The sequence below is a fragment of the Arachis hypogaea genome, chromosome 7 (genome assembly GCF_003086295.3).
Source record: "Arachis hypogaea cultivar Tifrunner chromosome 7, arahy.Tifrunner.gnm2.J5K5, whole genome shotgun sequence".
Taxonomy (NCBI): Eukaryota; Viridiplantae; Streptophyta; class Magnoliopsida; order Fabales; family Fabaceae; genus Arachis; species Arachis hypogaea.
In genome coordinates, this window is record NC_092042.1 from 31,230,036 (window position 1) to 31,247,460 (window position 17,425).

General features: G+C 31.9%; 1 protein-coding gene across 3 annotated transcripts; it reads left to right on the forward strand.

Moving 5' to 3' along the window:
* Positions 1–6,575: 6,575 nt before the first annotated feature.
* LOC112702912 (DNA polymerase zeta processivity subunit) lies at positions 6,576–14,596 on the forward strand. 3 transcript variants are annotated; one of them, XM_072199363.1, is made up of 5 exons: positions 6,576–6,729; positions 6,810–6,890; positions 7,023–7,135; positions 8,713–8,830; positions 14,040–14,453. In XM_072199363.1, exons 1-5 carry the CDS (start codon positions 6,699–6,701, stop codon positions 14,240–14,242), a joined length of 546 nt encoding a protein of 181 aa, XP_072055464.1. In that variant the 5' UTR covers positions 6,576–6,698; the 3' UTR covers positions 14,243–14,453. The 3 variants fall into 3 exon arrangements, with proteins under 3 accessions (XP_072055464.1, XP_072055463.1, XP_025609926.1); XM_025754141.3 differs by having other exon boundaries at positions 6,578–6,729; positions 8,641–8,830; XM_072199362.1 differs by having other exon boundaries at positions 6,577–6,729; positions 6,810–7,135; positions 8,641–8,830; positions 14,040–14,596.
* The last annotated feature ends 2,829 nt before the right edge of the window (positions 14,597–17,425 follow it).

Here is a 17,425-nt window from a genome sequence, read left to right on the forward strand (position 1 = left end):
TGGGGCCCACTTGGTGTGTGCTGGGGCTGAGACTAAAGCTATCCACGTGCTGAGGCTTTTCTTGGAGTTGAACTTCAAGTTATAACGTGTTTTGGGCGTTCAACTCCGGATCATGACGTGTTTCTGGCGTTTAACTCCAGACAGCAGCATGTACTTGGCGTTCAACGCCAAGTTACGTCGTCTATCTTCGCGCAAAGTATGGACTATTATATATTTCTGGAAAGCACTGGATGTCTACTTTCCAACGCCATTGAGAGCGCGCCAATTGGACTCCTATAGCTCCAAAAAATCCATTCCGAGTGCAGGGAGGTCAGGATCCAACAGCATCAGCAGTCCTTTTTCAGCCTAACTCAGATTTTTGCTCAGCTCCCTCAATTTCAGCTAGAAATTACCTGAAATCACAGAAAAACACACAAACTCATAGTAAAGTCTAGAAATATGATTTTTGCCTAAAAACTAATAATATTCTACTAAAAACTAATTAAAACATGCTAAAATCTACATGAAATTACCCCCAAAAAGCGTATAAAATATCCGTTCATGAGGTGTCAATGGGTATCAATTTGACCACTAGGGTTCGCAAATCACCAAATCACTTTGACCCAATGACTCAAGTTCACCCAATTCCCTTAGCCTAGGCCAAGAGTATGGAAAACTACTCCATAATCAAAGGAAACATTTCATCAAACACATGGTATGCACTAACTAAAGACATGCTTAAATTGCAAAATTTATTGGAAATCACAAGTACCCACTAGAAATTATCAATAGGAAACAACTCAAATAACACCATCAATCATAGAAAATATCAACGCACTAATAGAAATTCAAGATCAACAAAGTTCATAAAATGAGAAGAAAATGAGAAATGATAAGAAACACAATTCTAACACAAGATCTAAACAAAATTATTACTAGAGAACTCAAATTAAGTAATTGAAACTAGAAATTAACAAGACCCAATTCAGAAATTCAACAAAGGAAGATCAAAACAAACTAAATCTAGAGAGAAGTAAGAGTTTCTCCCTCTAGAAAATAAGAACATAAAACTAGCTAAAATTATGTGTATATTGTCCAAATGATTAGATCCCCCTTTCCTCCTTAGTCCCTTGGGTCTTTTCCATGCAGAATCAAGTTGGATTTGGGCCTGGTGCCTCTCAGAAGTTGTCAGCCACGATTTCATTAATGAAGTCATGTGCTGGGCGTCACCCGTGCACATCATCTGAATTCTGCAAGCCACGCGTATGCGTCGAGCATGCGTACGCGTCGATCACTGCTGCGCCATGCCATGCGTGTGCGTCAGCCACGTGTGCGCGTTGCCACCAATTCTCCAAAGCTTCATTCTTCATGTCCCTTCCACTTTTGCATGCTTCATTTCCATCTTCTAACCCATTCCTGCCCTATAGATCCTGAATCCACTTAACAAACACATCACGGCATCGAAGGGTAATAAAAGAGGATTAAAATATAGCATTTTTAAGGTTAAAGAAGCATGTTTTTAACCATGAAGCAAACTTAGGAAGGAAACACAAAACTATGCAATTTATATGAATAAGTGCAGAAAATATTGATAACCCCCCCCCCAAATTCTACACCAGATAAACTATAAAATTGGGGTTTATCATTGTGCTTTCTTTGTCTATTTTGTCTATGTTTATTCTGATGTGGTACTTTTGAGATTATTGGTGATGAGTTGATGACTGTGTTGATTGATTATGTGATGGGCTAAAGGCTGTGATTGGTTTCTGATTGAGGTATTAGTAAAGTATGAAAAATCAAGTTAGTTCAGCATAGACTTAATGAACTTATGCTTGGAACACTTTGGTCATTTTTACAATATAGGAAACTGATTGAGATTTTTCTTATAAGAAAAGAAGGGTTTTGGATTTCTGAAAAATTAAATATTGTTTCTTTGAAAAGGTTTTAGATGATTAACACTTGGATTTTAAAAAGATTCATAAGATGAACGATAATCTCTGCAATCGAAAAACTGTTTTCTTTTAAATATCCTCTTATAAAAAATTTTAAACCCTCTACTAAGAACCCTTTCGAGGACAATGTTCTCACTCCCCTACAAAATTTCTTTTTTAGTGACAGGTTCAGGATGTTTTGGCGTGAAGCCGCGACCGATCTACAAACTTTATATATATGTTGTACTTTCTATTTGTTGATTTAATTGAGACTTTACCCCTCGTCAATTGTCATTTGAGATTTTAGAGGGGCAGGATATGTATTTAAGAAGTTTGGTTAAGTTTATGTATTTATTATTATGTGAACATAATTATGTGATTAAGTGGGTTAACATAAAGACTTTTTGATTTCATAACTAAGGATTCGGTTTATATTTGCAAAGACTCAATATTAAATAAATATAATATTAAATTAACATATTAGAGATAAGCAACACCTGAGCTTTTAGTACGATTATAAGGTGTTAAAAGTAACCGTGTTACAAGAACCAGGGATTCTCGGCATGGTAATGATACCCACAAACATAATATATAAGGTCCCAGGAAAGCTCCTAGAACTCCGACACTCAGATTTAAAACTCAAAACTATAATTGAAAACCATAAGCAAGGTAAGTTATCTAAGGCATTTAGGCTCTAATCCCATTCTAACTTAACCCCTAAATTCTCACTTTCCTCCAATCCTCCAAAACTCTGGTGGAACTGCCCTCGTCACTCCTCCGCAAGACAAGAGGCCTCTCAATTGCACAGACAAATAATACAGACAAGAAAAATACAAGTAGAATACAGATACAACAGGTAGAAAGTATAGCAATTAAGCATAGTAATCATGAAAGGAAACCCAAATAATGCACAATCAGACAAAACAAACATATGCATATGATGTATGCCTGCCCTATGGCTAATGAGTCTCATCTGTCGGTTATAAAGCCAAATCCGACATGTCCGGTAGCTAGCCCTGGACAGTTCTTCATGTGCGCATCTCCAAGAGTCTATGCATAGCTTTTTCTCAATCATTTATCAAATTCAACTCATTTGGAGAATTTTTGGGGAGTTAAAGTGCCCAGCCACATCTTGCGACGTATGATCAACAGAGTATTAAGTCTCAACCTGGAGCGAGTGGTGGCTAGCCACTGCATCTACCCAGAAAAACTCGTGTCTCAGATAAGTTGAAGTGCAAAAGCCAAATAATAATTCAATATTAATCATTCATTATCAATTTCCATCATCATACATAACATCATCATCACTACCGCACTTCCCCAACAGCACATCATTTTTTTTCAAACTTTTTTTCATCGCCAAGTTAACTTCTCCTCTAAGTTTACTCCTCTCCCAATAATTAGAAACTTAATTTATGACCTTAGAAGGTAACTATAGAGGTTTGAAAATTGGAAAATGGTTAAACTCACAAGAAATCCACTTTTTCCCCAAGAACAAAGGTTTGTGTACGCATGCATAATCTCACGTACGCATGGGTGTAAATTGCCCAACTCGCGTACGCGACCATCGTCCGTACGCGGATGCCAAACAGCAAAGATATCCTGCATCGCATGGCTCTTGTCTGCGTACGCGGGCTTGAAAAATCACCTCTCGCGTACGCATTCACACGCCTGCATAGGTGAGACATTTGGACATAACAAAATGCTCGCGTCACGTGTGTGTACCACGTACACATGCCCCTCAAATTTTGTTATTATAATTTTGACTCACCTTTACAGATCACAAAAAATGGGACACATATCTCAAATAAACTACTCTTATGATTATATATCTATATTTACATATGTATATACATGTTGTTATTATAATTTTGACTAATGTTCATGCAAGGAAAATTTTATGATTGATTTTCATAAATCAAGTCAACCTCTTCACATTTCAAAGAACAGATAGAAAACAAACAAACATCATAGATCTACAAAAAAATACAAAAACATAGCACAAAAAAATAATATAAATAGATAGAAGTTCATACCTAATATGTGATAGAGATGTATTTGTGTTAAAATTTGTGAAGATTAGGTTGAAAAATAAAAAATATAAAGACTGTGTTAGAATTTATGAAGGTTATGATGATAAGTTAGAAATATATGAGGATTTTAATGGCAACATAATAGCGGAGAATATGTGTGAAAAAGTAAATAAAATTTGATAAGCACAAGTTAGCTTTGAAAAACTCCCGCTTAGGTGCTTTCAAAAGCACCCCTAACTTTTATAAGCCGCAAGCACAAGCACTTGAACTTTTTAATTTACCAAACGCAAAATAAGGTGCTTGTGTTTTTTAAAAGCACAATGTCACGGCCTTGGACACATTCCAATGCTATCGTGCCATCACTCGGACTTACTCAACCTCTTGGGCTAAGACCAAGTCAGCCTAACCCTCAATAACTTAGCAAGAAAGCTAAGAACACAAGAGAACACAAGAGAAAGGAAGCCTTGGTGGAAAGAACACTTTATCAAGTGTTTGTTACAAATGATTCACACACATTAACTTCCACTCCCTATTTATAGCCATCCACCTCCTTAATTGATGGTTAGGATTAATCTAATTAATGATCTAGATTAATCATCCAGAACCTTCATTACAAATATCTATCCTTCCATATTTCTCTAAATATTTCTAGATTCTTGCATACTACTCTTCATACTCCTATATACATCCACACTCTTCTAAAATACTCTATGACCTTCCAGAGTCTTCTAGAACCTTCTAGGGTATTTCGGGACCTTCTAGGACATTCTAGAATATTCTGGAACCATCTAGAGCATTCTCAAATACTCCAAAAAACTATACAAACACCGTTAAATCTAACATTCTAAAATTTACTGTGACAACAAGCACCTCTTGAAAAAGTTTTACCAAACCAAGCCTAACTCTAATTAGTGAGTTGGCTAGGACTTGTGGATTAAGATCAATTATACCTAGTTCACTTTCTCCCGATATTTGGGAATGACGAAATGGGATTAACTCTTCTTAATTATCATGTATGCGGTCGATGACATAGATAGGAAACCTTAACTCTCAATCCTTACCAAGATGCTTTTTTAGCATTTGAATTTCTTATGTGCTTTTTAATATCTTGTCATTTAATTTCTTGTCTTTTACCATCAAAACCCATTTTCTCAAAACCAATGATACGCACACCTCACTACAATTCCTTTGAGAGACGACCCATGATTTAAAACTTCCGGTTTTTATTGATTTGTATTGTGACAATTTTTTAAACTCCAACATGAGTCATTTGTTAGTTTGGAACTATACTATCGACGAAACAATTCTTTTTGAGAGAATTTTAAACCAATGTTTGGCTTGCGTCATAAATTCGACGGTAAATGTCAATATTGTTTTTTTAAAAAATATTGTGACGCAAATTTTTTAAAATTTGTTTCTTTTTAGTTTTAATTTTTTTTATTTAAACTTATTTTTCACACAATTAGTGGTCAAATTATAAATAATAGATACTAATTATTTAATATTAAACATCAAATGTTCAAATAAATTAAAAATGAAATAAATTAAATATAATGAAGCAGCCAAACAAAGTCCTGATCACCAAAAATTATTCAGTAATTATGAGTAATTTATATTATTTTGTTTAACAGTAATTATGGAACTGTTCTTATTGTTCGGATGTTGTATTTTTTATTTAATTATTTAGTATTGTGTTTATTATTGTTGCTTGTTGTTGGTGTTTGATCTTGATGGTTCTGATTGTTGATTTTTGTTCACTGCTATGTTTTGTTCTTATTGTTTTTTATTGTTGCTATTTTTTTTACAGTGCTGTTTATTTGCTGTGTTGCTGTTTTTCATGCTATTTTTGCGATCTTATACTTTGTGCATCTTAATATTTTGCATTCTCTGAGTTGAGTTTTGATTATTTAATTAAAGAATTGCTCCTAACAAAGTTAAAATAGATGCTTGAGAGAAATAAATAAATCACCATTTAGGATTGTGTGATTCAGCCAAGTAGTTTAAGGTTTTTGATTGATGATTAATAACAAATTTTAATATTTATCTTTGATATTGGATATTTATTTAGTTTGTATTTAGATGAGATTATAATACTTTGGGTAATGTAATACTTTTAATTTGGATAAAATTTTAAGATTTATATTAGAATATAATTATATTTTAGTATGTTAATTTATATTTAATTTATTATTTTATTATAAAATCGTTATTCCTAACAAACTAATGGCTTGTTTGGGTGAACTTCTAATAAAAGATTTTTTTTCGAATTATCTATTTTTAGAAGATCTTATGGAAAAGTAAAAGTAATTTTATGTTTGGATATCTCATGTAAAAAGATTTTTTTATCTATCAATTATGTTTGAATATAACAATATAAAAATATTTTTTGTTTATTTATTACATGAAAAAATTCTTTTTTTAAAAAAAAATCTTTTAAAAAATATAAATTACAATCTTTTAAAAAATATTTTTTTATTTTTTTAGTATTTTTATTTTTACAAAAAATTTATTAAACACACTAAAAAATAAAAAAATATTTTTTTGTCTAAATAATAATATCCAAACAAACACATTTTTATAACATTTTTAAATCAGTAATTAAAGTGATTTAATGTCCGATCCCATTTTTATACCCTTGATAATTTCATGGCCCATTTTTTCGAAACAGATTTGAAATTTAAGGTTTAAAATAAGCCCTTACCATCTCTCTGATTTGTTATTAGTCCAAATGTGTAGTTGAATAGCATTAGTGATTATGCAGCGCAAAGAGAACGAAACTCCACAAGGTTTTGGAAATTTTCAATTTTTATTTTAAGTTGTGCGTAACATGGTGATTGGTGAAGTTGTGTTTATGAAAAATTTGCAGGGCAAGCAGCTTCTGTTTTGGTTGAATTCTTGGAGGTGGCTATTACCGCTGTTGTGTTTCTTAAAGGCGTTTATCCTTCTGGTTTCTTGCTTCCTTCTTTGGATTCTCCCTCTTCCATGCCCTTTCTTTTCTTCTTCTTCTTCTTCTTATTATTATTATTATTATTATTATTATTATTATTATTATTATTATTATTATTTGATGTTGGAAAAGGTGCATTTGAGAGGAGAAGGTATATGAATGTGGTGGTTCAAAGAGCACGCCACCCTCAACTTAGATATTACATACATGCTACTGTCTCAGGGCTTCTTCCCTTTTTACAAAAGGTTAGGGTTTCTTCTTTTTGGGAGTTTCTGTTCTAATTCTTTGAAGTTTTACTCAGCCTTGTAAGGATTGTTGTTGATTTTCTTGCTTTGATATTAAATGAGCTGATATAGGATCCTTGGATTGTCATGTGGATTTCAGAATTAACATGAAATGGGGTATATATCGTAGTTTTACCTATTGTTAAGCAATGGCATTGTAACATTGTGATGATATAGCCTGCCTCCTAGAAGTATTCCTATAGATCCTCCTAATTCAAAATTTTACTCACAATGGAGTAGGTTGTAATTATACAATATTCAAGGATAATTCAATGTACATGGTAAGTATAAAGTAAGGATGATTTTTAGGCATACCAATTAGCAGGTTTGATCGTTTCTTTTGTATTGAATAAAATCTATAAGTAGAGTCGGAGTGCAACTAAGACTAGCATCTGCGAAATTTTTAAGATTTATATTTGGATCTGATCTCATCTCTACATACTTATCAATCTTGACAGCAAGGTGATTTCAGTGAGTGTCTTGTCTATGATATCTACTTAAAGGGGAAAAACAATAGTACTCTGTTGGATGAAATAGAAGATGATTCGAGTGTTATTAATGAATGATATAGGAAAGTCATCTTAAGTTCAGGAAAAATTTTGCTATACAGCTATAGGACCTAAGATCTTGTATGGAATTGAATGTATGAAAGGCCAACAGTTTAATAAGCTCAATGTTGTACAGGTTAGGATTTTGGAATGCATGAATGAATATACTATACGAGGAAGTGAATGTGATGAGAGGACCTATAGAAGCACCAGTAAGAACTAAAAAGAGTATAACTAAAATTCTAAAAGTGGCTTCATGGGCTTCATTTGATACATATAGTTCACCTCTCTTGGTAGAAAGTACTTTTATATATATTATGATAAAATCCTTTGAATTTGATGTTGGTAGAATGTAAAGTAAGGACATTTTGGTTTCTAGGCAATTATTATTTTAGAGTTTTTATAGAATTTTGTGCTAAAATTTTGTTCATAACTAACCAACTTAAAAGTTATGTTTTGATGCTGTAGGCTTTATCTTGTACCTAATTATACTTATTCTAAATCTTTGCTCTTTTCTTTACCTGCAATTTATATGCTTGTGTGCTAGTATGAAACAGCTCAAGGAAGTTATCTATTAGAACTGAGTGCAATGCTTATATAGTTATGTCACCTATAATTGTCACCTATAAAGCCACTTATTATGCTTAGAATGTTATCTCTTTATGTTCTATTGGTTAGGTAGTGATTCCCGTGTTAGTTTCTAGTATGTTCGAATAAAGCCAGGATAATTCAATGTATGCTTAGAATAAAGCCACTCCTCAATGCACAAAATCTCTCGAATTTACCATCCATCAAATATTTACTTGTTATTCTTCTAAGAAATATTTGATTGCAGAATGCTTAAATAATCCAACTTTCTTTTCCAATTGCTTTCTTACGGAAACCTGGTTGATTTTCACTCATCCCTACATTTGTTAGGGCATGGTAGATAGAGTAGCTGTTGTTTTTTTCAACACTGACAATGTTCCATTGGAGAAATTCATATTCAAGCTCACAGTGAACCAGTCGTATGGTTCATCCGTGGAAGGGGTGGACCTTCAGATCTCTCTTAGATCATTCCTTGCCAAGCTGTCAGTCTCGGAATCGCTTACTAAGAAGCTTCCTCCAGGTGAATTTCAGTATCGTGCAAAGTATCTCTTTCTAGTTTCATAGTTTTTTTCCTGTGCTCTTTTGGTATAAATCCATGATAATCCCTCTCCCTCTTGTATGTATGAAAAAATGCATGTCCACATTGACATACCTCATGTTTTGTGGTTCATATAGATTTGTATTTTTGAATCAAATCTAATGGTCATATTTGAATAAGGCCTACAAAGCCATCAATTAGGAGTCAAGAGTGGATCAGATGGACAATAGTCCAGTAGGCAAGGTAGGGAGATACCCAAGAAAATTTTAGAAGATATTATTAAGAGCGATTTGAATATAATTGGGTTAAACACAGTTGTTTTTAGGAATGTTAGATATATAATCATTCATATGTCTCTTCTTATCCGTTTAAATTTTTGAAAAAAATGGTATCATAACTTAGTATCAGAACTTCTACGATCTAAAAATCTAGACTTTGATCCTTGTTAACTGATAAGAATATACAGACAAAATTGAAAGGAATAAGAAAAGATGGATGAACGATAAGAAAAGGCACAACGGAAACACAAAAAAAATAGATAAAGGTTTTTCTACTAGATTTCTAAAAACCCTATTTTTAGCAACCTAGGTTACCGGAAAGGATTTCTTACTAGACCTTGACTTTTAAAGAACTTGTCATTGACAACCTAGATCAATTGGTAAAAGTTGAAAGATAACTTAATTTAAATCAAATTTTATTTTATTGGATTAGATCAAATTTGATTTAAATTTAAATTCCTAAAAATATGGTAACCAATTTAAATCAGATTTGATCTTATTAGATTAAATCAGATTTAATTTCATTTTAAAACACCTAAAGATACTACTAAACAAATCAAAATCAAGTAAAATCTTTTGATAAATCTTAGCAACAAATCAAACTAAAATAGAGACCTAATAAATTCGAAAGTAAATACTAATTTTTTGACTTCCACTAAACTTGAAAAGTACTAGTGCGTTTCTCATTGTCGTGACTTAGCCGAATAAACCTTGTCATGTCTCCCTTGGTTAGCAATTGATGCATCTTTTCATGTATGAGTACTGCCAACTTCCCAAAGCTCTCCTTGAGTTTCTTTGCACGTGCCCTAGTGATGGAGCTTTTTGGAAGTGTGAAATCTCCATTCTGTCCTTTTGCCTTAGGATGCTTGAATTTTCCTCCCCCGCATGTATCATTCCCTCCTTCAAAAAGATTCGTTCTCAAATCTGTATCCATATCAAAAGGAGAAAGATAAAAAACATTGAAAATGGCGGAGACATTATACTCATCTAGTAGATGAACCTTATAGGCATTATCGTGGAATCTCTCAAGCACATGGAATGGGTCATCTCCTCTAGCATCAAGTTTAGACTTTCTTTGAGTAAAAATCTCTCCTTACTCAAATGAACCCAAATCCAATATTCTGATTTAAAGACTATATGCTTTCGACCCTTATTTACTCTTTTAGCAGTGGCCTTGTTCTTCCTTTCAATCATGTCACGAGCCTTCTCATGTATTGTTTTAACATTCTTAGCCTTGCTTGCTCCTTCTAAGCTAATAAGATCACTTAAAGAAAAACATATTAAATCCAAAACTAGAGGGTTAACATATACAAGTTCAAAGGGCGAAAAACCAGTAGAAGAATGAATTATCTTATTTTAAACAAACTCAATATAAGATAAACAATTTTTCCAAATTTTCAAATTCTTACCAACAACCACACTTATTTACTACTTCAGTTTGACCATCAGTCTGAGGATGACGAGTAGTAGCATATAATAATTTTGTTCCCAACTTACTCTACTAACACTTTTCAAAAGTGACTTAAGAATTTTACATCACGATCAAAAACAATACTTTGGGAAATGCCATGTATGCATACATCTCTAAAGATCAGATCAACAATGTTTGTTGCATTATCAGTTTTATGACATGCAATGAAATGGGTCATTTTACTAAATCTATATACCACAATAAAAATAGTATTTCTATCATTTCTAGTTCTAGGTAAATCAAGAACAAAATCCATGAATATATTAACCCACAGATGTACAGGAATGGGTAAATGGGTATACAAACTATGTGGCTGTAACTTAGATTAAGCTTGTTTACATGCAATGCAATTTAGCACAAAATTTTTCAACATCTCTACGCATGTGTAGCCAGTAAATGTTAAAATAATACATCTCAAGTTTTATACACACCAAAATGACCCATCAAACCTCCACTATGTGATTCCAGAATAAGTAAGTCCCTTATGGAACAAGTAAGCACACAAATTCTATCACCTCGAAAAAGAAAACCATCATGCTTGTATAATTTGTTATATGCACCATTCTCACATACATCATATATAGCCGGCAAAATCAGGATCAGTTGCATACAATTCCTTCATACACTTAAAATGTAACAACTTAGAAGTAAGGATAGTGATTAAGAAAAAAATTCAAGAAATTATACCCACTTGGCATGTCTTTTGTTCAGTTTTCTTGACCCTTCAAGTGTTTTAAGGATTCATGGTCAATATGCATCACAAATTCCTTAGGCAGCAGATAATGTTGCCAAACTTCCAACGCTCGCACCAAGGTATACAGCTCCTTATTATAAGTTGAGTAGTTGAGACGAGCTCCATTCAATGTTTCGCTGAAATAAGCTATGGCTCGCTTTTCCTACTACATCAAAACAGGCCCATCCCGAAAGCATCACATTCTATTTCAAAAGTCTTAAAAATATTCAATAACACAAGAATTGGTGCAGAACACAACAAATCTTTCAAAGTGTTAAAAACAATTTCTTGTTCTTGTGTTCATTAACTAAAATTATTAACAAAAGATGTAGGTTTTAGATGGGAATAAGAATAAGAACTTGCTTCTAACACTTTGAAAGATTTGTTGTGTTCTGCATTCATTATTGGGTTACCAGATTTTCTTAAGACTTTTGAAATAGAATGCGATACTTCCGAAATTGGTATATGTGCTGTTTTGATGTAGGAAAAGTGAGTCCATTTATTTCAATGAGAAGTTGAATGTAGCTCGTCTCAACTACTCAACTTATGATAAGAAGTTGTATGCCTTGGTGCGAGTGTTGGAGGTGTGGCAACATTATCTGCTTTCTAAGGAATTTGAGGTGCATTCTGACCATAAATCTTTAAAACACTTGAAGGACTAAGAAAAGTTGAACAAAAGACATGCAAAATGAGTAGAATTCCTTGAATCTTTTTCATATGTGATTGGCTATAAGCAAGGTAAAGAGAATGTGGATGTGGATGCATTATCTAGGAGGTGTTCCTTAATCACTACCCTTACTTCTAAGTTGTTAGGTTTTGAGTGTATGAAGGAATTGTGTGCAACTGATTTTGAGGATGGTGCACATAACAAATTCTCTAAGCATAATGGTTTTCTTTTTCGAGGTGTTAGGATTTGTGTGCCTACTTATTCCATAAAGGATTTATTTGTTCTGGAATCACATAGTAGGGGTTTGATGGGTCATTTTGGTGTATATAAAACGTTGGATATGTTATCTGAACATTTTTATTAGCTACACATGCGTAGAGATGTTGAAAAATTTTGTACTAAACCCTGTTATCTATTTCTATAATTTCATAAGTTGATATATCTATGAATTTGTTCTTGGTTTGCTTAAAACTAAGAAAGGTAGAGATAGTATTTTTGTTGTAGTAGACAGGTTTGGTAAAATAGCTCAGTCATAAAACTGATGATGTAACAAATATTGCTGATCTATTTTCTAAAGAGGTTGTACTTTCATGACGTTTTCAAGCTATTATCTCTGATCGTTATGTAAAATTCTTAAGTCATTTTTGGAAAGTATTGTAGGTTATGTTTGGAACAAAATTATTATACTAAAGTGGTGAATAGAACATTAGGGACCTTATTGCATCTTGTTCGTAAGAATTTAAAAACTTGGAATGATTGTTCACCTTTTATTGAGTTTGTGGTGAATAAAACAATTCATTCTTCTACTGGTTTTTTGCGGTTTGAACTTGTATATGGTTTTAACTCTTTAACTGTTTTGGATTTAATGCTTTTACCTTTGAGTGATCTTGTTAGTTTAGAAAGAGCAAACAAGGCTGAGAAGGTTAAAACAATACATGAGTATGCTTGTAAAATGATTGAAAAGAAGAATAAGGTCACGACTGAAAGGGTTAAAAAGGGTCGAAAGCATAGTCTTTGAACCAGAAGATTGGATTTGGGTTCATTTGAGGAATGAGAGGTTCCTACTCAAAGGAAGTCTAAACTTGATGCTAGAGGAGGAGATGGCCCATTCCAAGTGCTTGAGAGAATCAACGATAATGTCTATAAAATTGATCTATTAGATGAGTATAATGTCTCCGTCATTTCAATGTTTCTGATCTTTCTTCTTTTGATATGGATACCTTGAATCTTTTTGAGGAAGGAGGGAATGATACACGTGCGGGAGGATAATCTGAGCATCGTAAGGTGAAAGGGCACAATGGAGATTTCACACTTTCAAAAGGCTCCATCACTAGGGTACGTGCAAAGAAGCTCAATGAGAACTTTGGAAAATTTGCAGCACTCATACATGAGGAGATGCATCAATTGCTAACTAAGAGAGAAAAGACAAGGCTCATTAGGCTAACTCAAGACACCAAAAAATCCACTAGTACTTTTAAAGTTCAGTGGAAGTCACAAAATGAGTATTTAATTTCAAATTTATTTTTGTCTATATTTTAATTTAATTTATTGTTAAAATTTGTTAAAAACTTGATTTGTTTCGTAGTCTTTAGGAGTTTTAAATTTAAATCAAATTTGATATAATTTAATAAGATTAAATCTGATTTAAATTGGTTATCATATTTTTAGGAATTTTAAATTTAAATCAAATCTGATCTAATTTATTAAAATTAAATCTGATTTAAATTAAGTTATCTTATGAAAATGAAAAAAAATGAATTTTTATAAACAAAATTCACGGAAATCCAGAAAAAAGTTCTTGCCTGAGGAGGCGAGTTATATATATAACCATTTATATGTCTTCTACTAGCTTAAGCTTTTGGAAGAAGTGATATCATGACAAGTGCATTATACTATTGTTTGATTCATGTAACTAACCTCATCTTAGAAGATTAAGCTTAATTGTTAGAAATGGTTTGATACATTTGTAAACCATGTGTTGAATTCTGTTCTGTCATGCTAAAACTGAATTCGAGGTCTCATACACTTTCATCTCTAAACAGATTGCAGGTGGGAGATCACAGGCAACTTCCAATTGCTTCCGGAGACAGGCACAAGCAAGGAAGCTAACTTCTGGATCCCAACCGACACTAAGCAGTGGGAGCAGCCCCTTTTTATAACTCCTATCAGGTCAATGAGCAGCGACCCTTTGTGCTTGCAATTTTACATTGAGCATCCAAGTTTATCAGAATCATCAGTGCTTTGAGAAGGGAACTCGGAGCTGTAGTGCATGTGATATATATATATATATATATATATATATATATATATATATATATATATATATATATATATATAACCATGTTATAGTAAGAAGCTTTAATTATATTGCAAGTCACTATATATAGTTTGATGCAATTTTCAATTAGGTTTTTATAGTTGAAAAGTTTTTAATTATATTGAATAAAATTGAGTAACCAAGTCTTTTAAAAAAGCATAGTGGCAAAAAAAAAAAAAAAAAAATTGGACAGAACAACTTATTCAATTCAACCAAAAGTTTGGTAGCCATTTTTTTTCCTAATCAACATTTCAAATCTAAATGTATTGATTTTATTGTCTCCTTGATTCTTCATATAATGTTTGATACTGCATACTTCAGTTGGAGAAAAAGTGTTTTGCTTTGTTTTATAATGACCAATTAATAATGAGCTTGAATAGTTATCATCAATTATGAAATTTAACCAACCTCCAATTAATAATGATTCATTGATTTGGAAAGATGCCCCATGCCAATAAAGAATTTTCTACAATTTTGGTTTATATATTTGAAGTTAGAGTTTTCATTTCTTTTTAAATAATTTTTCAATCAATATTCCTAGACTTGATTCCATGATGGCTCAATGTTTTATTCCTCTCATGAGGTCTTTTATATTTACAGTCTTTATTTTTTTAAAAAAATTATTGCATTTAATTGTCTTGATGGTGCTTTCCCACTTTCTAATGTGATTTGACCAAATCAATCTCTAAAATTCATTTGCCACCACCCACCATTTTCTTGAAACTGAGTCATTATTGTTCAGTAGCATTATTTCTTCCTTTAGCATAAGCATTAACATGTAAACAATTCTATCACACTCCAATTATACACCCCGCGAAATTAAATAAAAGAATAAATAAATACATAAACAAAGTTGAATAACTTGAAAAACATTATTGTCTGTCTAGTGTGAGTGAGTATCTACGTGAATCTTTCAATATCAGCGTTCACTCTTTCAACTCTTGTAGTCAACACTGATATCAACTGCTTCCCACGTTCTTATGCTACTTTTTTTTATACACAACACATTAACAACCCCTCTTTTTTTCTTTTCTTTTTTTTTTTTTTTCAAATTGCAAACCTATTTACACATGTAATAGTCAATTCTTGGTGGTAGTCGCTGTTTGTGCATGTTCTCAATCTCAATCTTAATCTCGAGTGTTAATTAAAAGAAAAGGTACCATCTTATTACAAGCACTAGTAGCGGTTCCTGAATTATATGGAGACTCTTTCTTTTTCTGACTTGATCAATGGTCAATGTAAATGCAACATCACATGATTTATTGATTATTATATATGCTTTTGTTGTTATTGTCCAAATTTTAATGAAGTCCATTCTTTCAACTACTTTTTCTTGCTAATTGAAATGGCAAAGCATTTTGATTAATTGAAGTGATTCAATACCCTTTTTCTTTTTTTCTTTCTTTCCTATCAAATTATGGGTATGCAAATTCAGTGACTAAGAATGCAACAAGGTAGATCTTTTTTTTTTTTAAAAAAAAGAAAAGGTACTATATAGAATTATGCCTTATAAATGAAAGAAAGTATTTACTATATTTTATGAATGGATAAAAGAGCAAGGATATGATCATTGTTCAAAGCTTTTTATTGGTTCAAGCGAAGGTAGAGCATTTCCTTACTTTGAGCACTTTTTTTCTGCAATTCGTGTCATCAACTATGTCACCCACTTTTTCGTGCTTATTGGGTTTGGGAGGCATAATTGCAACCACCCACAATTTAATCTCATTTTCGAAGATTTTTCTTGGGTGTGCTCCACACCATGAGACTAACTTTTTTGACTTGGTGATCATTCATATTAGTCTTCTTTCAATTCTTTCTCCATTGATTTCAAGCGATGTTAGAATAATCCATGTGCATTGAATATACCATATTTTACCATTCGTACTATTCATTTTCGTCCCACTTTCCAAACTTTGTTTTATTGCCACGGTTTCCTATAGTGTTGACCCTAATGTCTCGTGTTTATTTGAGATACTTATTAAATCTTAAGGATAAAGAATATAGAAAAAATATGAGTAAATGGTCAAATTAGTCTCTGAAAGATCACTCATTTTCTAAATTAGTTTTTCAAAATTTTTTTTAATCAAATTCGTCTTTCAAAGATTTTAAATTAGTCATTTTAGTGCTACCATCACTTTCATTGCTAACGGCATCAAAGTTTGTTAACGTGACATATTAATTGACTCCACAATACACACCTAATAGTTCTAATTGACCGTTAGCATGATAAGTTTATGAAATTAGATCAAATAAACTCCAAATTAAGAGATTCCAATGCCTCAAGCTCTTCCTTCAATTAGATTTTGATTTGATCTAATTTCATAAACTTATCATGTTAATAGTTAATTAAGACTCCTATGTATGTGTTGTAGTATCACTTAACATGCCATATTAACAAATTTTGATGCTGTCAATAAAAAAACTTGTTGAAGGACTAATGCGATTAATTTAAAATATTTAAAATACAAATTTGATAAAAAAAATTTCGGAGACCAATTTAAAAAATGAGTGATCTTTTAGGGATAAATTTGACCATTTACACAAAAAAAATAAAGGTTGGGTGATACAATCTAATTACCAATTACTAGTTACAAGTTAGATAAAATTTCCATCCTTTTGTTAAATAGATATATTAAATTCATAATTCATTAGATACTTTTTATTTAATATCAACTAAGTATGTAGAATTTGATCAATCTTTTTTTTTTCTGTCATTAAAGTGGAAAATTGAACCAGCAATTCTCTTTTTTTATTGAAATATTTTTGTAAATAGAGAATTATTGTATATAATATAGTCTAATCATAAGGTCCGAGCAAAATTTTTTTTTTTTCATTCTATTTTGCTATGTTATAACATCAAAAAATAACCAAACAAAAATTAGTCATTGTAAATATAATTGCATCATTATATTAAAAGATTTCGAAATGAATGTTTCTATTAGTTAAATGGATTAGAGAATTTTTAATATTAGGTATACAAATTTACTTACCTCATATTCACACACACAATACTAAGAATTTTATTCACTGCTTGTCCTAACCAAATCTTAAACCAAAATACATTTGTTACAAGACATACATAATGACTATTAAACAAAACCTTGTGTGCAC